Raw genomic sequence first — 21,815 nt, 5'->3', positions numbered from 1 at the left:
CCCCGTTCCTGCCACTCTGAGGTCTCTTTGATGAGGAAATGAATCAACTTATCGTAGAGAGCAGATCATGGGTGATCTTATGATAATCTTACCCTATTTGTCTTCATATTCGAGGAAAAGAAAGGTGGTACCAAGAGTCTGGCAACCCCGTGACCTTATCCTCAAGAGGGTGTGCCTTCATCATTCTGTAGATATGGTGTGCAAGGGGAAGACCCCTCTGCTAGATAATCAAAAGTCCAGGATCCTACTTCTAGCCCTACCACCAACTCTCTCTGTTGTCTGGAAGCAGATGCCTTACCTCCTATGGCTCTTAGTCTTCCATTCGATAAAATAGGTGAAGGGGCTGGGATTGTACACATCATCTCATGAAACCACTGTAGCAATGCTGGATAAATATTATCTCCATTTTTTTTTTAATGAGGGAAATGAGGTTCAGAGAGGTTGGGTTATGTAAGCCCTGTGCTGCTTGTATGTGGCAGAATTAGGATTTGAACCTAGTTTTGCCTGATGCCAAAACCTATGCCCTACACAGTTCCCTTTATTGGGTTTCTAAAGAGTAAAGTCTGGACTGATGGCTCATCTCTCGTGCGTTGGGCCTGAGTTTTATTATATGTAAGTTGGCTACATTCACCAAGAGGTTGGAGCTACTGAGAAGTGCTGAGCCTGTATTCTTTCCATGCTTGAACTGCCAGGCATGCTACTGGTCACTGGAGTCCTCAGCTGGCTCAAACTCATCCTTAAATAATTGAATTATAATGGATTGATTTATTCTGGCTCTTTTGATAGTATTTCACTATGTAAACTGTTTGCAGAAATAAACAAGGGATTTTGGAGCTTGGAAGGGGCTCAACATTCTGCTGCCCCTGAGTTCAATGATTCCTTTTTTCAGATAGTCAGCATCACAGAAATCCAAGTCTTATTTCTACTTGACCCGGGCTCTTTCTATTTGGGGGAATGCTGCTTGAAAGGTTTTCAAGTGAGTCCTGATTTTACAAGCTGATTCAATTCAGCCACTTAGGAATAAATTGAACCCTTAGGAGAAGAGTATTTTTTCTCTTGACCATTATTTTATTTTACTTTTTTAAAGGGTTTTTTTTTCTTTTCTGTTTTGTTTTTTGTTTTTTGTTTTTTGTTTTTTGTTGTTTTTTTTTTTTTGATGTGGACCATTTTTAAAGTCTTTATTGAATTCGTTACAATATTGCTTCTGTTTTAAGTTTTGGTTTTTTGGCCGCGAGGCATGTGAGATCTTAGCTCCCCGACCAGGGATCGAACCCACACCCCCTGCATTGGAAAGCAAAGTCTTAACCCCTGGACCGACAGGGAAGTCCCTTGACCATTATTTTAGAATAAAGCTCATTCCTGTCCATTTCTTATGAAAGTTGTACGGCTATCTTGAGAGGTTGTCCTGGCTGGGACAGTGATTTCTGTATTACAGATGGAAAGCCAGAAGCTGAGAAGTGACGCTAATTGTGCAAAGTTACATAGCTAATATAAGGGGCAGAAGCCAAACCCTGGTTAGAAATGGGGCTTCAGTCCATTATTTTGTAGTAAGTAGGGGAAGGATGGCCTAGATCAAGCAGTATCCTCAGGGTGACCATATGTTCTGCGGTATTTAGATTTTCTCAGGATATGTGCCTATTGCCTGGACAGTTTTTACTAGCATTCTCTCTCACTCTCAAAGTGCATTATTTGGGTGATAAATTATAAGGTCACTCCAAAACACTGGATAGGGACTAGATTTTGAGGAGCTCACTGCCTTTTGAAGGAGCTGCTGTATGTAAACATGATGGCCGCACAGTGTGATAAGTGTAAAGATGGGGATCTTTGTAAAATAGGAACCCACATAGGAGGGGGTACTTAACTTTTCCTAGAAGAATTGGGGAAGTATCACAGAATACCTGACATTCAAGTTATTAAAAGTTGGGCAGGGTGATCTCTTTTGGATGGCTACCTCCAGATTTCTCCTTGTGTGGTTCTATATTGTAACACCAAGAAACATGTACTGTATATGTCCTGCTTACTTAGAAGGCATCCAGTGAATTCTGTGCTTCTCTGATCTTTGTTCTTGCAGCTAAGTGAGCATCATTGCAGCCAGCTGCAGCTTTAAATTGTCCCAAGCAGAACTCCTTGCTGGGATTTGAATTACATGGGAGCTTGAGAACTCACTTGGCCTTTAACTGAAACACCTAATATATCCAACAAGGCCCTAGAAGCCTAGCACATTAGACAGGAGGGGCTCCTGGAGTCTCGGTAGTTTCGTCCCCTTCAATGATGATTGAGCCCAGAGAGGGAAAGAGATTTGTCTAAAGGAACAGAGCAATTTAGTTACAGACCTGGGACTGAAGCCAGAGTCTCTCATGTATCAGTGCACTCTTTATGTCAAACTGTAATCCTCTCTAGAGTTAAATAAACCTCAGTTTGAGACTATGAAGTTCTGTGGTGGCAGATAATGTACCCAGAACTTGGACAGTGAAAGCCTGAGTTTGAAACTAGGATCTGGCATGAACACACTGAATGACCTTGGGCAAATCATTAAAGATATGTGGGATCTCAATTTCCTAATCTGGAAGACTAAAATAATAATTTAAATAATAACATCTTTCTCACAAGCTTGCTGTGGAGCTTATTTGGGGTAACGAAGGTGGAAATGTTTGTCAACTTTTGTTTGTGTGTGTGTAGTAAAAATCACATAATACACGGTCTACCTTCTTAACAAATCTTTAAGCGTACATACAGTTTTGTTACCTATAATCACAATGTTGTACAGCAGATCTCTAAACCTTATTCATCTTGCATAACTACAACTGTATACCCATTGAACAGTAACTCTGAAAACTCAACCCCCTCCTGCCAGCCCCTGGCAACCACCATTCTACTCTCTCCTTCTATGAGTTTGTTTTTCATACATCATGTAAGTGGAATCATACAGTATTTGTCCTTCATGTAATGTCCTCCAGGTTCATTGATGTTGTCACGTATGGCAAGACCTCCTTCTTTTGAAAGACTGAATAATATTCACCTGTGACTCTCGGTGATGGGTTGACCACGCTGATGATTCTGCTCATCTGATTCTATAGCTGCTGCTGATAGATGAGGCCAAAGGACAAACATTGATCTGGTCTCTCCCTTCTATGTCTGTCTCCTGTAGATGAACCCAGCCGGTGCTATTTCCATGATGGTGATGGGGTATGTGAGGAGTTTGAACAAAAAACTAGCATCAAAGACTGTGGTGTCTACACGCCCCAGGGGTTCCTGGATCAATGGGCATCCAACGCTTCCGTATCCCATCAAGACCAGCAGTGCCCAGGCTGGGTCGTCATCGGCCAACCAGCAGCATCCCAGGTAAGCTCCCAGCCACACGTGACATTTCCTGCAGACATTCTGAATCTCTGCTCTGCCCCTCAAGGTTGCGCATCACAAAGGCAGTGTCATTGGACATGGCCACTTGACCGTATCTCCAGCCAAATGTAATTTTTTAAAAATGCATATATGGGGAATTCCCTAGCAGTCCAGTGGTTAGGACTCCACGCTTTCACTGCCAAGGGTACAGGTTCGATCCCTAGTGGGGGAACTGAGATCCTGTAAGCTGCGCAGCGTGGCCAAAAAAAAAAAAAAAAGGGCGTATATAACTTTATTATATTTTTATCAAATATTCCTCCATAGGACTGTACCATTTTATAATCTTATCAGGAATGTATGAAAGAAAGTGTTTGTTTCTCTTCAATTTTAACAACTGAGTGTATTGTCAACTTTTGGATTTTTACTATCTCCATAGGTAAGAAATGTCATGTCGTTTTAATTTGCATTTCTTTTACTATAGTGAAATTGAGGTTCTTCTTGTATGTATCATGATCATGTTCCTTTCTTTTTCTGTGAGTGGTCTCTTTATCCCATTTTTCTATTGGGACTTTGGTCTTTTTCTTCTTGATAGTTAAAAGTGGTTTATATACCAGCGAGACGAGCTCTTGTTTGTGATCTATGTTGAAAATATTTTCGCCCAGTCTGCAATTTTTCTTTTGACTTTGCTTATAATGCTTTTTTCAAAATTTTTTATAAAGTCATTTAAAAAAAATTTTTATTGATATGTAGTTGATTTACAATGATGTGTTGATTTCTGCCGTACAGCAGAGTGACTCAGTTCTATACATATATATTCTTTTTCATAATATTTTCCATTATGGTTTATCACGGGATATTGAATATAGTTCCCTGTGCTATACAGTAGGACCTTGTTGTTTCTCTGTTCTATATATGCTAGTTTGCATCTGTTAATCCCAAACTCCCAATCTTTTCCTCCCCTACCCTCCTCCCCCTTGGTAACCACAAGTCTGCTCTTTATGTCTGTGAATCTGTTTCTGTTTCATAGAAGTGATATCATATGGTATTTGTCTTTCTCTTTCTGACTTACCTCACTTAGTATGATAATCCCTAGGTCCATCCATGTTGCTGCAAATGGCCAAATGCAATTCTAAGGTCTCATGAGACCTGTTTGTCAGCGATTGGACATGGAAGGGTTAAGGGCAAGAGACATCAGCATAGTAGGGGTAATGACTGTCCTCCTGTGTCCCTACCAATTGTAAGTTATATTTGGGGAAAGCTCTCCATTTTGGATATACCACTGGAATTCAGTGGGATAAGAACAAATTCTTGGGGACAGTCTCACTTTTGAGGGGGGCAGAGTGTCAAGTTGTGTGCTCCTTGAGCACTCTCCCGTGAATTAACAGTGCCTCTACCATGAATTTGCTGTGTGGCTTTGGGCTAGTCTTCCCACCTCTCTGGGCCCCCATTTTCCCCATCTTTAAATTAGAGAATAGTTGAGCTGGATGATCTCCAAGGACCTTCCCAACTCTAAAACGCTGTGACTCGTTCCTTAGTCCCCGAATGCACTATTTATGTCCCAGGGTTCTTCCCCAAGGGACTGTCAGGTTAGTTGAGGGAGCAAGAGTGTTGGGGCCACCAGAGCTGATGTGATTCTAGGGATGGCCATACTGTCCCCAGAGCCCCCTTTCCAATTATCCTGCTGAACAAGCACCTGCCTTCTTCCGAGATTCCTGTTTCCCAGAGACACGACTCAGTGCTTCCTACTGCCTGGCCCCATAGCCGTTTCTGAGGCCGGCCTCCCTCCTGGCCTTGCAGATGAGCCATTACTCCTAGCCATTCCTCTCTAATATTGCTTCCCTGACTCAGGGTCGGTGGGGTGGTTGGGGGGAGGCCTGGTTTCTAGATGAAAGAGAAATGTGACCTTCTTCTGGGGCCCAGTGAAAAGCATCGGAAGAGGTACAAAAGGAGTCCAACCTCACTTACAGTGTTCATTTGATCATTGTTTCATTTATCTGATTGTGTTTACATGCATTAGATTCTTTATTTATTCATTTGCTTCTGACTGCCCCAAGGAGGATGGAAAGAAATGGAAGCGTGGTATTCCCTGATGTTTCCCATGTGTAGTGCCAGCCGGGTGCATGAATGAATGAACGAACAAACGAACGAACAAACGAATGAATGAATAAATGAGTGCTTGTGTAGGCCTCATCCTGCCCCGTGCCACCTCTGTATTTGCTGTATCCATCTCTGGTTGCACCCGTGCTCTGAACTCTAATTACCTGTTTCTGTGTCTGGCTCGCCCTTTAGACTGCTAGTTTTGTGAAAACAGTTTTGAGGTTTTATTCACTTTGTTCCCCCATCTTCAAGCACAGGTCTAGATAAGACTAGGAGTTCAGGAGATGTGTATTTAATGGACTGTAGATACACACACGCGCACACACACACGCACATTGCTACCTCTCTCACACAGAGTGTCCTGCTTCAGGAACAGCAGGGCTGGCCAGCAGTAGAGCCAGGAATTCCAAATTCAACACCTCCATCCAGTTCCTAGAAATGCTTTAAAAACATCATTCAAACAAGGGTATTATTAACACACTCAGAATCTCACATGAGCAAGTGTTGAGGTAGCAGCTGTGCTTAAAAACCACCCAAAGTTTATTGCTACTAATGTGAGAAAAGGAGAGAAAGAATTTTCCAGTCTTAGCGTTTGAAAAGAGACTTTGCGGGGCAATTATTCCAGTCTCCTAAGGAGGGGGCTGTCAGGAATCATGGGTGATTATCTCTTCCTAAACAAAAATCCAATTTAAAAAAATCATTATAAATACTGGCTCTTCGATCTACAAAGAGGAGATGAGGAAACAAAATCATCCTATTGAATTATTCATTGTAACCAATTTTATTTTAATGAAATCGACTAGGTTCCATTACTCTGGGCTTGGACATAATCTTTGTTACAAGGAGACTTCAGCTGTAACTAAATTTGCCGTAATGAGATCAGCTCACTGGAGAATACAGGGTCAGGGTAGGGGATGTGTGTGCCGTCTGGGCGCAGGGCTGGGCAGGGCGGCCTGGAGGCCTGTAGAACAAAAGTCCCCCCCCCCCGCCCCGCCCCGTTCCCTGTCTCAAAGCAAGTGCCTGGAAGTCATTCACACACCGCCCCCATCATGCGCAAGCCAACATGTGCGCACACACACGCACAACCTGCATAACTCTGAGTAAAGGCTCTTCCTGGCGTGTAAACGTAGCTCCCTTCTGACAACAGAGAAGAGGAAGAAGTCTAACTGTGGCCTTCATTACCCTGTACAGTGATTAGAGGAGGCTGGTGGTTAATTTTCACCCTGTCAGGGCCTCCAGTGAAGAGGTTGATGGCTTGAGAGAGCGAGTTGGGGGGTGGTGTTTAGACGCACCGTGTGTCCCTTACCTTCCCTCAACACAATTATACACTCCTCCTCCTCCTCCTCCTCCCTCCTCTCTCTCTTTCTCTTTCTGTTTCTTTTACACACATACAGACAGGCACGCACACACACAAACACATGAACATCCTACAGGAACAGGCCATGTAGATGCAGGGGCCCCTATCCAGAGAGTGAGTACCAAAGCACAGGGAGGAGAGTGGGGGAGGGAACCAGCGGTTGTCGAGGTCCACCAGCCACTGTACTGGGCCCTCATACACACTTCATAGCCAACCCCCTCGCCATTCTTCAAGGAAAGAATTATTACCTACCTCTGAGAAACTAAGGGGTCGAGTGGTTTCTCCAGGGTCACACAGCCCATAGTGGAAAATCTAGGATTAAAAGGATCTCATGGAAGGTGACATTGGGAGCTTGGGAATATGTGGTCCTGTCCAAGAGCTGCAAGTAACTGGATTCCTGCAAAATATCACTGTGAATCAAGCAGAGAGAGTCGTGGATGGACAGATCTTCGTGTTGGTGGTACTGTGCACACTCCATGAAGTGCTTGAATTCTCCTCCTCCAGACTTCCCGGGCACTGCCCACACCTTGAGTTCAGGAAGCTCCCATTCCCTGTCTCAGTGGCCCTGTACCTGGTACCCTGGTGTTCGCTAGGACGCTCCATCAGGTTGGGGAGTGATGAAATGACCTCAGCTGTGTCCGTTTCCTTTTTACGAACCAGTTTTGTCCCACTCTCTGTCTTTCCCTGATGCTGCACAAGTGATAAGTGCAGGTGTTTGTTGGAGGTCTGTGCCGAGGTCTGTGCTGGAGCCCGCGGAAGAAACCAAAGAGGTCAGAGACCCAACTCTGACCTTGTTAGCGTGCAAGACTTAAGTGTGAGGCTGCTCTCGAGAGGAGTAGCCCTGTCGGAGTAAGAGGGCGAGTGATCACCGTGACTACTGCGGAGACGCCGCACTCTCTGTGGTAGATGCGTCTAGAAGATGGTTGAAACTTCCGTTTTCATTTTTGTGTGAGCCCTCCACTTCTCATAGTTCCCAGTCTCTCTTCTCCCAAATTTGGTTAGAGCCAAGCTCCTCCACCCCGAACACTGAGTCTTCTATCCAAATGTTATCAGAAGTATCAAAACTTCCCAGCTCTGCACAGTGAGCTGAACACTCTGTAATAAGAGACATTCTTTGGATATTTTGGCCATGCACCTTTCTGGCCCAGCTGGAATTCAAGAGGTCCCTGAGACAGAACAAAAATGGAAACGAGTCGAAAGTACTGAGTTATCTCTCTTCTGGGAACCTCAGCCCGATTTGGTTTAAGTGTTTGCAGAGATCTCGTCTTGTTCTCATTTTGTCTCCACATCTCACCTTTCTCCGGTGCTTTACACCATAGGCCGCCAAAGTGAGATGTAGACATTCCTTCATCCCGCCCCCACCGCCTGCATTTCCACCCAAGCCCGTTTCCTCCTGTCCAAACGGGTCCCTCCCTCCTCCTGCAAGGGCCTACGGGGGCATTGGAAGCATGAAGACTATCAGAATGCACGGTGCTCTCCCAGGGATTACAGACCTTCAGTCAACCGACCAGTGTATCTGGTTGATCCTTTGAGGGTAACATTTAGACTAAGCATTTCCAGGGCTGTAGTTTAAGGGCCAAAGTTAAGAAAACCTTTCTAAGAATGAGAGCTGTCCGCAGTGAGATGAAGTGCCTTGTGCTACAGTAAGCTCCGCATCACGAGGCACGTAGGCTGAGCTGGTGATTGCACAGGAGATTCCTGCATTAGAAGGAGGACAAGGCCTGAGCATCTCTCCTTGCTTTGTGATTGATTCTGACTTTGTATCCACCAACCCATGGTGAGGCATATCAGTTCTTTGCCACCTCACTTTGAGTCGCTATTACCTGTTCCTTGGCATGTCCCTAAGACTGTGTGCCTCTATTAAAATGCAAATCATAATTTGTCTTTAGGGATTAATTCATTTATTCATTTGATTAAGTGGAAATATATATGAATCCTCCGCTGAGAAATGTGAGCAGGTAGAGAACGTGGGCATTCGTGGGATCAAGTGGAAATCATGCAGATGTGGCTTTGCCCTCGTAGCTTTTCCTCTTACTTGGGAATCTTGAGCAAATCACTCCTCCAGGGACCTCAGTTTTCTCCTCTAGAAAGAGGGAATGATAGCCTCTACTTGGTGGGGATTAAGGGAGTAAATGCAGAGAAAACTGTTCTGTTGTTGTTGTTCGTTTTCCACTCATTGGGTAGTGCAAATGTTAATTCCCTCTTCCATTCATGTTAGGCCCGCCGCTGCACGCCCTCAACCCCAGAGCCACCCACGGTGACCCACACAGCACAGAAGCTCAGTCAACATCTGGTTGAGTGAGTAAGCACAGTTGCATTAACAAATGCTTCCTGCGTGCTCAGGACTGTACCAGGCATTTTGAGAAACTCCAAAGAAGTGCTGGTCCTTTTGTAGCCCTCAAAGTGCTCACTATTGCATGGGAGGGGTGTGTCCAACTGGAAATAGCAGCCAAGACCCAAGAGTATGAGATTTAGAGGGAGTTTCCCTGAGGAAGAAACCACACTGCTATCAGCTTACTCAGCCAGCAGGGATGAAAGCCAGCATGCAGGGATGGAAAAGTCCTTTGCCCACTTTCAGAAGGTCCTGGACAAATTATAAAAATAACATTTACCAAGTTCATCCAGGCTCTGCATCAAATTCCTTGAATCCTACTTAAACTGCTACAAGATTAGGAATCGCTGGTCTCACTTTACAGATTGGGACAGTTAAGGCTCAGGGAGCTGAGTGACTGACGAGTTTGGGGGTTCACAGTTCTAAGAGGCAGAGGCAGAACCAGGATTCAGGCCACTGTGTTCATCATAGGAGCCCAGGTGCAGGACGAGGCAGCTCACGCCTGCTGCCATGGCTGACACAGGAAAATAAGCGAGGAGAGCTGTCTGTTGCACCTTTTCTTACGTAGTGTGCTTTCAAGGAACACAAGGAAAGTGGGAACCCCCCTCTCCAGGACCCCAAATATTGCCCTACTGTTTCTGCCATGCGTCCTACATCTCTATCTAAGGGCAGTCGTTCTTTTGGGTTAAGTATTGCCCTCTCCAGAAAGCCATTTAAAAAGCGTACATGAAAATACGGGAGAAACATAGGAAATGTTTTAAGTTGCCAAACCCTGAGTGTAAAAAAGAAAAGATTTCTTAGATTTTGGATCCAGTCCATGTCTAATTACTTCTGGGCTGTGGGAGAGAAAATGAAGAAAAGCACAAACAGGACAATTGTAGATGGAAGAAGAAACTTTGCTCCATTTACAGGTTTGTCACAAACCATATGTTGTACCCAGGAAACCTTGAGATGTCAGTAAGGGAATCGCAAGATGTGTGTATTCCTTGATGGCTCGCCCGGAGAGCAGGGACCATTTATCTGTGCCTTCTGCATCCTTGTGTCCAGAGGAAGGGAGCAGAAATCCACCGGGTTCTCTGGACATAAGGGTGAGAAGTGTTTCCACAAGCACCGACAATGCAGTGTAGGAAGTGCTGGGACAGGGGAACCGAGGGGAGGGTGGGGAGATATTTCCTTTGGGAGTGATTGCTGAGCGGTGACTGGAAGAATAAGCTGGGGGTAGGAGAGGGGTGTGCAAGGAAGAGCATGTCAGAGAGAGAGACAGAGGCAGACAGAAGGAGACAGACAGACAGACAGACAGACATCCAACAAAAGGCCGATAAGAAATTCAGGGGAAGTCAAGAGAGATGGGCTCTGAAAATGATGAGGGGATGTCCTCCAGATGCTTGAAATTTAGACTTTATCCCAAGTTCGAGGGGGAGCTTCTCAGGTTCTAAGCAGGGGGCCAACAGATCAGATGTTCATTTGGGGATGAAGATTGACATCTATGAACACCTCCTGGGTGTCAGACCCCTGGATGAGTGGGTCGAAGCACATTTTGAAACTGAGAAGTTTTGCTTCTCGTCTCTCAGAATGAAGAGCTGCCTTCAGTGCGGGAGGTGAAGGATCTCCCCTGTGCCACTCTTTGTTCTACTTCTTTCTTTTCTTGCACCTGCTACTGGTATTGCATTGAAACAGCCCCACGTGGAAATTTTGCATGGACGAGCAATTCTCTGATGCTGTTCAGATGATTATATTGGCAAAGGGCAGGGGGCAATCGTGGTCTCAGCACCCAGTGCTGAGGTCACCGCTGAGACGTGTCCCTTCACCGGCGTGTGCAGGTCTTCTCACTGGTGAAATGGGACAGCATCTGCCAGTGGAGGGAGAGGAGGGAGGCCAAGGGGATGTGCCGAAATGTCAGAGAAGATTCCAAGCAGTTTTCCCAAATACTCAAGGGATCTGCTTTCTTCTGGTGGTTTCTGAATAATTTTTCAAGAGCACATGTGTGAGTCATCTAAGGAGACAGAACAGAAAGTCCCATGGTCTGTTACAGTCTGTCCCATTGGTGTGGGGCACCCAGAAATCCCTCCAGGAGAGCAAAAGCCAGCTCCTGCATCAGAAAGGGGCCCCCTGCACTGGTGGCTGTAACTCCCCGAACTTGTCCTCAAAACGTGGGCTGGGAGGGACTTTAAATCTACTAAACTGTTCAGGACCCCAGCAAAGGACTCCAACAGACTCTCCACCCCCTCTTCTTCTCTGCCTCCTTAACTCCTTCACTCTTTTGATATTTATTCAAACTTACGAAATGTCAGATGCTATGATTGGCCCCCCAAAACTTTTTGAGTGATGAGAGTTTTATAGAAAAAAATGAGGTTTAGGATCAGCTCAGCCTGGCTTCCAATTCCGGGGTCACCACTTACCAGCTCTGTCACTTTGGGCGAGCCGGTTCTCTTTGCTTCTACCCAATCTCTTATCAATAAAACAGGAGTGATAACATCCATGTGGCAGATGCTTGTCAAGGATGAGACAGTTGATCCACAAATGTGGTTTTCCTTCTGATGGCAGCTGAAAACTTTTTAAAGAAATGCTTCTTTCTGCCCATGAAGCTTAACGACTGTGGGATCCAGTTAGGAACAATTGAGTGTTTGTTTGTTTGTTTTTTTGGCTGTGTTGGATCTTCGTTTCGTGCGAGGGCCTTCTCTAGTTGCGGCAAGCGGGGGCCACTCTTCATTGCGGTGTGCGGGCCTCTCACCATCGCGACCTCTCTTGTTGCGGAGCGCAGGCTCCAGACGCGCAGGCTCAGTAGTTGTGGCTCATGGGCCTAGTTGCTCCGCGGCATGTGGGATCTTCCCAGACCAGGGCTCGAACCCGTGTCCCCTGCATTGGCAGGCAGATTCTCAACCACTGCGCCACCAGGGAAGCCCATCCTTACTTTTTAAATCTATAGAACCAGACCAAAAAGGGCTTTCCACCCTCTCCGCCACCTTAGGCACGGATTTCTTAAAACGCACCTAATTCTTCAGCCAGATCCAAGTGCCAGATGCTCCTGGATATATTGGTGCGTGTTCATTTTTCAGGGAGAGATGGACTGAGAGAGGCAAATGAAAGGCACCCATGCTGAGAGGTATGATTCTCTGCCAGGGTGGTCCAACAAAGACTTCCCTGGGGCTCCTGCCCACCCCGGAACCCTTTACCCCAAACCGGACCTACATATGCAGCTGGTGGAAGGGGATGCTTGGCTGATGCCCGCATTTCTCTCCATCCTGGGAAAGAGCATGAGTTTGGGAGAGATCTGGTCTGCTGGCAGGATACTGCTCTCAAGGATGTGGATGCTGCTTGGGTGATGCCCAGGTCTGCAGTGTAGCCTCCTGGGGCAAGGGGTCCAGGAAGAGAAAAGCAATGCAGAGCAATGTAAGGAAGGAGATAAACCGACATGCATCAGGGAGCTATGGTCAGGAGTTTATATTCCAGAGAAGGCAGAACTGTGTCAGTGTTGAGAGCCCGGGCTCCAGCTCAGCTGTCTGATAGGACTTTCATTGACGATGGAAGTAGTCTATATTGGCACTGTAGCCTCTAGCCACCTATTGTTTTGAACCCTTGAAATGTGGCTCAGGAAAGTGAGGAACTGGATTTTTAATTTTAATTAGTTTAAAATGAAATAGCCACAGGGAGATACTGAGCTACCCTACTGGAGCAGGTCTAGAGTCTATCACATCCCAGTGCTGCCACCTACAGTGAGATCTAGGGCAAGTTACATGGTCTCTCAGCCTCAGTCTCCTCATCCGTAAAATAGGAAAATCAAGTGGCAGTTGTGAGCATTCCAGAAAATTGCACACATAAAACACTTGGAACATTGCTTGGCATATAATAACTGCTATCTACATGTATTCAATTCAGTTATTGCATTAAACCTTTATAACCAATCTGTGTAGTAAGAACTGTGTTCCCATTTCACAGATGGGGAAGCAAAGCTCCACACAGGGTCCCCTCCTCCAAGTGGTGGAACAGGAGGAAAGCCAGTGCTTTCAGGCTCCACAGCCCATGCACTTTCCAGGATACACACCACTTTCCCCAAGGATTTTTTTTAAATGTGTGGTCACTGCTGTGTGTTCCAAGATGAAGAACAAGGCCTGGCACATAGTAGGCATGCGATAAATACTTACAACTAATCTGCACTTTGTTCTCTTAACAGCTTTGCACAGAAAGTAGGAAACAGCTACTGGAGGCCAGACCCCAGGAAAACGGCTCTACCCTTTTGCCTCTTATTATTCTGGTCTTAGGGATGTTCTCGTGACTAGATTTCTATGGATATTGATGGAAACATAAAGGGCTGTCTGTCTGGCTTGAGAGTGTATGGTTCGCCTTCAGACAGGCCTCCCAGTGAGAAGCCCAGCCAAGGAAGGTGTGAAAGAGCAAGAGAAAGAAGGGAGGAAGGAGAGGTGTGGGAGAAGGGAAGAGGAATACAAAATTAAGGGAACTATAGTCAATATCTTGTAATAGCCTATAAGGGAAAAGAATCTGAAAATATATATATATATATGTATATATATATATATATATATATATATGTACGTATAACTGAATCACTTTGCTGTACACCTGAAACTAACACAACATTGTATTAACATCAACTATACTTAAAAAAAAAAAAAAAGGCCTATTACAAAGCTACAGTAATCAAAACAGCATGGTATTGGTATAAAGATAGACAAACAGATCAATGGAACAGAATAGAGAGTTCAGAAAATAGACCTCCTAACATAAAGAAAACTGATTTTGACAAATGGACAAAATATTTGAACAGACACTTCACCGAAGATGCTCAATATCATTAGTCATGAGAGAAGTAAAAATTAAAACTACAGTGAGATATTGCTATACATCTATTAAAACGGCTAAAATTAAAACAGCTGACCATATCAAGTGTTGGTTAGGATGTGGAGGAACTGGAACTCTCATACACTGCTGGTAGTAATTTTAAAAGTACAATAACTTTGGAAAACAATTTGGCAGTGTAATCCAGCCATTGTATTCCTAGGTATTAAAAGAAAACATGTCCATTCTAAGGGTCGAGATATATATATATATGTATATGTATATGTATATTCATAGCAGTTTTATTCATAATAGACAAAAACTGAAAACAAACCAAATGTCCATCAGCTGGTGAATTGGATAAATAAACTATGGTATATACATATAATGGAATGTTGCTTGATAATAAAAATAATGAAGGGAGAGATGAAAAAGAATGACTAAACAATAATAAATGACAGTAATACCAATGATATAATAGTACTAACAATAGTTGATAATAATGATAGGAGCAGTGTGAATGGTCCAGCTCTCAAGGCAGTTACTCCATGTCAGGACCTCTACCCAGAGGTTCACACTGTTTTGGCACATTTATACCCACCAACCCCTCTACGAGGTAGTGGCTAACTTTCACTGGTTTTCAGAGGACTAAATTGAGACTCACAAAGGTTAAGTAACTTACCCAAGTTTCTACAACTAGCCTAGGGGTGGGGCAAGGAAATCTAGACTTCGACCCCAAGACTGTCTTCCTCTAGAGCCAGGAGGAAAGAAGTAGGAAGGGACGAAGGAGGGAAATGTTAAGTGTGTTTCTGGCATGCAGGGCTGTGTGTAAACATTTGCATGTGCAAGAGCTCTTTGAATCCTGAAACAACCCTTCAAAGTAGGTGCCATCATCTGATTTTGCAGTGGAGGAATTTAGGCTCCTTGAAGCGTTCAAGGTCATGATGTCAATAAATGGCAGAATATGAGATTCCAGCCCACATCTCTTCAATGCGTGTGACTTCCACTGCTCATGGAAAGTTCAGGAAAGTGGCAGGTGTAGGATTGTTGAGGAGATCACATTGTGGATCCCAGATCATGCTGGGATGGTTCCCATGGACAGTGTCTCAGAACAGCCGCTTCAACACCGTGCCTTTTTTGCAGATGTGTACTGCCTTGTCCAAGGGTACCACTAGGGGAAAGCATCACTGCGGATAGTCTCCGTCCCTCAGAGGAATCTGCTGGTGGGGTGGTGGACACTTACGTCAGCAGTATCTATTGGGCATTTGATGGGCAAAGCCCCCAGTTTGCATATCAGGGTCACTATCCCTACCTCTGAAATCTGGAGAGGGAGGCCAGAGAGAAATGCCACCCTTCTCCTTAAGAATGAGCGCCCTTATTTGAGCTGGAAGGTCAGCAGGACACCGATAAAAGCATAAGTGATCCCTATCCTCTTGTTCCTTGCATGCGTCAGAACATTGCATCCTAGGAGAAATCAAACTGAAGGCAGCCCTGGCAAGATGACCGCCTGCTCTTCGAAAAGCAAAGAGGAGAGGCAATCACTCAGTGGTTTCCAGGGTGATAGGAGAGGATCAGAAAACCCTGAGGTCTGCAGTGAAGGGCAGAACCCAAGGACAAGGCACCTTGGCATCAAGTGGGGTTCCCTGCAGGCAGTGTGACTCATATTTCATCTTGGTCACAGCTTGGAACACACAGGTATTTATTAGGAAAGCAGGAGAAGAGGAAGAAGGGGAAGAAGGGAGAAAAAAACACAAAAACAACCTGGAAACTCCTAGTTTTATGAACTTGAGAAAGTCTTGTTCTTTTAACACACAGATGTTTTTAAGTGAAAAATCACTCCTTTGACCTTTCTTGAATAGGCCAGTGTGGTCAAGACTGCCATTAACCACTGCTCAACTATCCTTAACCAAGGGTTTCGGTGACCAGGCACCAAGCTTGGATGTGGTCACCACTTTCCTGATTAACCCATGGACATCTCAGGGCTCCCAGAGGAGGCAAAGAAGAGGTCTGGTGGTTTCTTAAAACATCCTGCTTCAGTTGAGTAGCTCTGAGCTGAGAGTTGGAGATTTCCGTGCTTCAGTGCTTTGCTCCTGAGTTGGCCGTGTCTCCCAATTCCACTCTAGAGCCAGTAAAGAGGGCATTTTAGAGTGAAGCTAACTGGATTTGTGTTCTCAGTCTTTGGTATCTGATTTTCTAAACAGGAAGTTTTGGGGTGCTGGATTTAGAGCAGACAGCATTGGTTGCTCCTATTCTAGAATTATGATATCCTGGTATTCTGGTCTAGAACTGGAAATGTTTCCATGCTGAACGTCCTGTTTTAGAACTGCCAATGCCTCTGGGCTCTGAAATACAGATCACGATGCTTCAGGATTCATATCTGAAGCTGGCAATGCCTCAGGATTTTCATCTTGTGCTGGCAGTATCTCTGGGTTTCGATCCAGAGTTGAGTGAACATTCTGGTTGAAGCTAACAGCATCCTCTTGATCTGATCCAGACTCAACGCTGCTTTTATATCCTGACCTAGAATTCATGAAATGTTGTTAATTGCTTTCAGTACAAATTTTTTTAAAAAGAGATTTGGAAACACAGAAAGTTAGCAATGTGTTTTTAAAAATATAATGTGTTCAGAACTGTGTTTGCAGCAAGATTCTACATCTTGAACTTTATCCTTCATGCCTCTGTTATTGACATCATCTGGGAAACTGGGTTTGTCATGGCTCAGCTGTGGCCCAGTTTTTCTCCTTCTCTTGCCTTTTTTTCTCCAGCCCCTGCTCTTCAGAGCCCACTTGACATTAAGATTCTGCATTTCAGGCCCGGCCCTTGGGCATGGACTGTCCCTCCTTTTCCATGCCCCTCTCAACCTGAACGGACCTCGAATACGGAACCCACCAAGCTGTTGTGTGGGTGTTTGCTGGGACAATCCTTTACCCTCCATCACATCCCCCCAGGGGTCTGGGCGCTCTTTGGGAGAAGGGATTTTATCTTTATTGCCTTTTTTCCCCCTCTGGGATCCATTTTCCTCATATAGACCATGGGAGATAAAGAACCTAACTCGTAATCAAGTGCTGTGTAAGTGTACATTGAATAAGTGCATGAATGAATGAATGAGTTAGTGAGAGAGGAATATAAGAAAAATTTGAGCTTTGGCTGGAAGAAAATTTGTCTTCCACAAGAAAACTGAGATCTCTGGGAACCCCCAAACCCCTGTCCCTCACCCCTAAAGAATTTTAAGAAGGTCCTGCAACCCACTCTTCTAACCCTGTCAGCATCTTACTGTCGGAGGAGACGCATGTGCCATGAAGTCACCCACAGACCATCTGGCCGGGGATCCCGTGTCCCTCCTCTGCTGCGGGAGATTACGTAAGCTGGACAGCAGCCTCCAGATGTTAGCAGTTTCTGCTCATTTCTTTCCTCCCTTTTCAGCAACAATAATAATAATTAAAACAAACACAGGCCTCATCCCCTCCCCGCACCCCTGAAATTACAAACAGGTGGGCCCAGATGCCCTTCCCCTCCAAAGGCCGAGTCTCGAAGTCGGGTCCCGAGCCTCGGCAAGGCCTGCCCTGCCCTGAGCTGGGCAGCCAGACCAGCTGCCCCAGGCCCCAGAGCGGGTACATGGCCGTGTCATGAGAAGGGCCTGTGCTGGACTTTCCCTCTCTCTGGCTCCCACCCCCAAAGCCTTGGCCTCCAACTTAAATGGATGTATTTTGGAGAACTAGGTGGCTTAAGAGATTAGTAATGAGATCCCAAGTCTTTCAGTGCCGGGTCAGGAGTTCAGAGGCAGGCCTGGGTGACTAGTGAATGGCGTAATTACAGGGAGATGGGGAGCAGGCCTGCGGAGGGCCTGTGTGAAATGAGCCCGGCCAGGCCTTTAAAGGGACGAGTTGTCAGCTGCACAAAAGCCGACCGCCACATCCGACACTAATCACTCTCCCCTGTTAGAGGATTTACTAGCTGGAGGAGCCCGAGCCCCCTGGCCAGCGCCTCCTCAGAACGGGTGTCTGGGTTCCGGTGATGAGCACGGCCCGATGCCCGGCTCTGCTGTCTGTGAGATCGGAGATGACGCCGACCCCATGGGGTGGAGTGGTGAGAACTCGCGTTTCATACAAACTCAATGGCTGACCTGTGTCCTTATTTTAATTATGGCCCCCACTGCCATGGTGGTGATTATTTCGTCCTCTCCCTCGGCTTCAGTTTTCCCACCTGTAAACGGGTAATAGGAATCTCCCTTTCACAAAGGACACAAGGATGGGCTTGACGGAGGTGAAGGCAGCTGGGTGCTCCCGTCACCACTGTTACCGCTGCCGTTCCCAGCATCAGCACTTACACTAGGTGGGCCTGTTTCCTCATCTGTGTCATAGGAGGCAGCCTTACAGTAACACAGGCAGGAATCAGACCCGGACTTCACATTCCTGACAGCTGCGGCTTCGGGGTGCCATTTATCCTGTTTGAACCTCGGGCGCGTTACCTGTAGGGTAAGCGAGGATGGCAGTTCCTGCCTTACACAAGAAGGAGAGGCTCTGCACTTGGAACATAGTCGCTGGTTTAAGTGTGTTGGCAAAGAAACACACTTTGTCTTTGCCATTTATCATGGATGTTTCTCAGGCCTCTTGCATAAATTTTTCCCTTGGAAGAGGGTTGGAACATCCAATTTCTGTCCCCTAGAAATCCTGAGCTTCTGTCTATAAAATGAAGCCACTGAGTGAGCAGTCCCCATCAATCCTATGACTCTGAACCATTTCTTTCTTTTTTTTTTTTTTTTTTAAATTTATTTATTTTTGGCTGTGTTGCATCTTCGTTTCTGTGCGAGGGCTTTCTCTAGTTGCGGCAAGCAGGGGCCACTCTTCATCGCGGTGCGCGGGCCTCTCACTATCGCGGCCTCTCCTGTTGCGGAGCACAGGCTCCAGAAGCGCAGGCTCAGTAGTTGTGGCTCAGGGGCCCAGCCGCTCCGCGGCATGTGGGATCTTCCCAGACCAGGGCTCGAACCCGTGCCCCCTGCATTGGCAGGCAGACTCTCAACCGCTGTGCCACCAGGGAAGCCCCATTTCTTTTTTAAGAAATTTAGTTTCTCCACCTGTAAAAATGTCAGTATGCTGCGGAACAGTGGTGTCTTAAATGATTTCTTTGCTCCTTTCGCCTTGAGAGCCTAGGCTTCTTTTCCATGACCATTTCATCAGGCCAGGAGTTTGAACCCCAAACCACAGGATTCCAGACGTGTGGGGAGGTGCAGGCCAGGAGGGTATTAGACCCCTAAGGAGTGTGAAACGCCTGATGTGTTAGGGACAGACCCTGGGAGCAATGAGGTACTAATCACCCCAGAGCTGAGCCCCAAGGCTGGAGGGCATCTAATGCCGGGGTATCTTATCTGGAAGTGTCTCCTGGGTGGAGGCCGTGAGGTCTGCTGCTATTTCCAGATCGCTGGGTGGGAGGAGGAGGTATCCCTACATTCCATGCGCCGCCGGCCCTGTGCACAGGAAATGCTTCTTTGCTTGATTGTCTGTCCATGCCAAATAATAAATCCTGAAATTGAAACAGGCAATCCAGCCCTCCCCCTCCCTTCTGTCTTTTTAAGGCAGGTATCAAAGGGGAAACTGCTCTAGGGGCCTAGGGAAAGTGATCATTGTTTCTAATGGTCACTAAAGAAAGCCTGGCTCTTCTTCCTTCCTTTCTCTCTCTCTGTCTCTCGTTCTCTCTCTCTCTGTCTGTCTCTCTCACTATTAAGTGTGTAAAAAGGAGGTTGGAGGAGGGGATTGAAAGTGTGTGCGCCCGTGCACACACACATGTTATGTAATGTTAACCCTCGGTTGCCCTTAAAGTTTTTTTTGTTTCGTTGTCATATTCAGAGGGTCAGTTTGGAGTCAGGGGCATAGGGAGGAGGTCAGATTGGGCAGAGAAGTGGGGAGAAGAACCCAGGTGGGAGAGGACTACAGTACTCCCAGCCGGTGAAAGAGGCCCTGAGCCGGAGTCGGAGCGTTTGGGTGCCTGTGTCCATGTCACCTTAATGGAGACCAGGTATGTGGGGCACATGTTAGAAGCCTGATATATAGTAAAGGATCAATAACATTTATTGTGGTTTTTGTTAGTTCATTCAACTAAATATTTGCTTAGCGCCTACTCCAGGCCTTCCTCTGCTCTTAGTATTGAAGATATAACAAGTAAGACCTCATTCTTGCCCTCAGTGAGCTAACAGCCAAGTTCAAGGATTGCACATAGGGCAATCCTAACCCATCATGAGTGGCTTAACATTTTGTTAAGATGGTTTCAGAGGTCTACACTCAGGGGAACAGCAGGCACTGTTTAATGATATCTGTCCTGGGCAAGAGATGGGGAAACGGCAGCACTGATCCCATGTGTTTGCCTCAACCGGTCCGCTGGGCTCAAGGGCCCTTGTACTTCCTTTAGCTATCACTAAGGAAGGCACTGTCCTCGAAGCTCATGCATGTAGATACATGGACAGACGAGAAACCACAGTGCAGTGTGTTGCACAAAGGCTGTGACAGAGAGTTCTCGGAAAGTCCAGCCACAGGGTGGGAAGAGGACGGACTTTGAGTCAGACCACTTGACTTTGACCTCTCAGCCATAGGGGAGTGACCAATGCCTTCCAGACCTCAGAGTCCTTATCTCTACAAGAGGGACAAAAACCGCCTATTCCTCAGGGTTATTATGAGGGCCAGAGGAGATAATACACGGGCAGCGCCAGTACTGGGAGGCTGTCCCGAAGAGTTGGTGCCCTTTCCCTCCCCCACAGGAGCTCTGAGGAGGGGGCAGTACGTTCTTGAAGGAACTGCCAAGCCAGCTTTACAGAGGTGGCTTTATTTCACCTGGACCCGTCTGTGTCCCGGTCTCCTGAGGCAGGCTTTCCCTCCTGCAGTCTTCATATCAAGGAACCCTGCCCACCTCTTCAACCTTGCAATTCTTGGGGAAATAACTTGGCATTGAACCTGTAAACCTGAGGTTAAAATGTGGCCTAAGTAGAAATATTCGGAAACACTGCCTGGGGACCGTGTGTGTGTGTGTGTGTGTGTGTGTGTGTGTGTGTGTGTATGCATGCGTGTGTGTTTGTGTGTGTATGCGTATGTGTGTGCGTGCGTGTGCGCGCGCGTGTGTGCGCGCGTGTGCGTTGTGTATGCGTGTGTGTATGCGCGCATGTGCGTATGCGCGTGTGTGTGTATGCGTGTGTGTGTCTGTGCGTATGCGTGTGTGTGTATGCGCGTGTGTGCGTATGCGTGTGTGTATGCGTGTGTGTATGCGTGTGTGTGTGCGTGTGTGCGTGTGTGTGTGTATGCGTGTGCGTGTGTATGCCTGTGTGTGTATGCCTGTGTGTGTATGCGTGTGTATGCGTGTGTGCGCGTGTGCGCTCTCGTGCACGCACTCCTACGCTAATGTGTATTGTTATTGTCAGCATGCACCCCACCCTCCCCACTCCCTATTCCTTTTCCTCTCTTTTTCTGTGAGGCCCATTCCCAGGTCCCTTTGAATTGAAAGAGGAAATTGGAGAGGATGGGCTAGAGGTTTGACGAGCACTTCCTCCCTCCTGTGATTGACAAAAGGGCATGTAAATCTGTAAAAGTGAAATTCAATAGAAACCTCAAGGCATCTCCCCTGTGTGGGAAAATACCAGAACTCCCACTCCCCCTCTTCTCTCTCCATCCCCCGCCTTTGTGTACATCGTGTGTGGGTGGAAGATAAACTGGATTTTAAAAACCCTTTGAAAGCAAGACATCGTTAACTCCTCTAATTGAAAGCAGTCTTCTGCAAGGGGGGAGGTTTGGAGGCGGGTGCTGGATGTAGTGGCTGGCGGTGCCTGGGGTGGACGAAAGGGCCCAAGTCCTGGGGCCACAGAGGCCTCTGCTGCTGTCAGCCGAGGCCCGTCCCAGGGGACCCTACAGCGTTCTT

At 46.4% G+C, this 21,815-nt stretch overlaps 1 protein-coding gene across 1 annotated transcript in view; it reads left to right on the top strand.

Annotated features, from left to right (window-relative positions):
• PAPPA (pappalysin 1) overlaps positions 1–21,815 on the top strand; it is a 254,556-nt gene that overhangs the window by 141,577 nt on the left and 91,164 nt on the right. Inside the window, exon 10 of the mRNA XM_068552436.1 lies at positions 3,149–3,342. Coding sequence (XP_068408537.1) covers positions 3,149–3,342 — 194 coding nt within the window. The remainder of the gene's footprint in view (positions 1–3,148; positions 3,343–21,815) is intronic.

Source organism: Eschrichtius robustus, chromosome 10, assembly GCF_028021215.1.
Source record: "Eschrichtius robustus isolate mEscRob2 chromosome 10, mEscRob2.pri, whole genome shotgun sequence".
NCBI classification, from domain to species: Eukaryota; Metazoa; Chordata; class Mammalia; order Artiodactyla; family Eschrichtiidae; genus Eschrichtius; species Eschrichtius robustus.
This window is presented reverse-complemented; position numbering and strand designations above follow the sequence as displayed.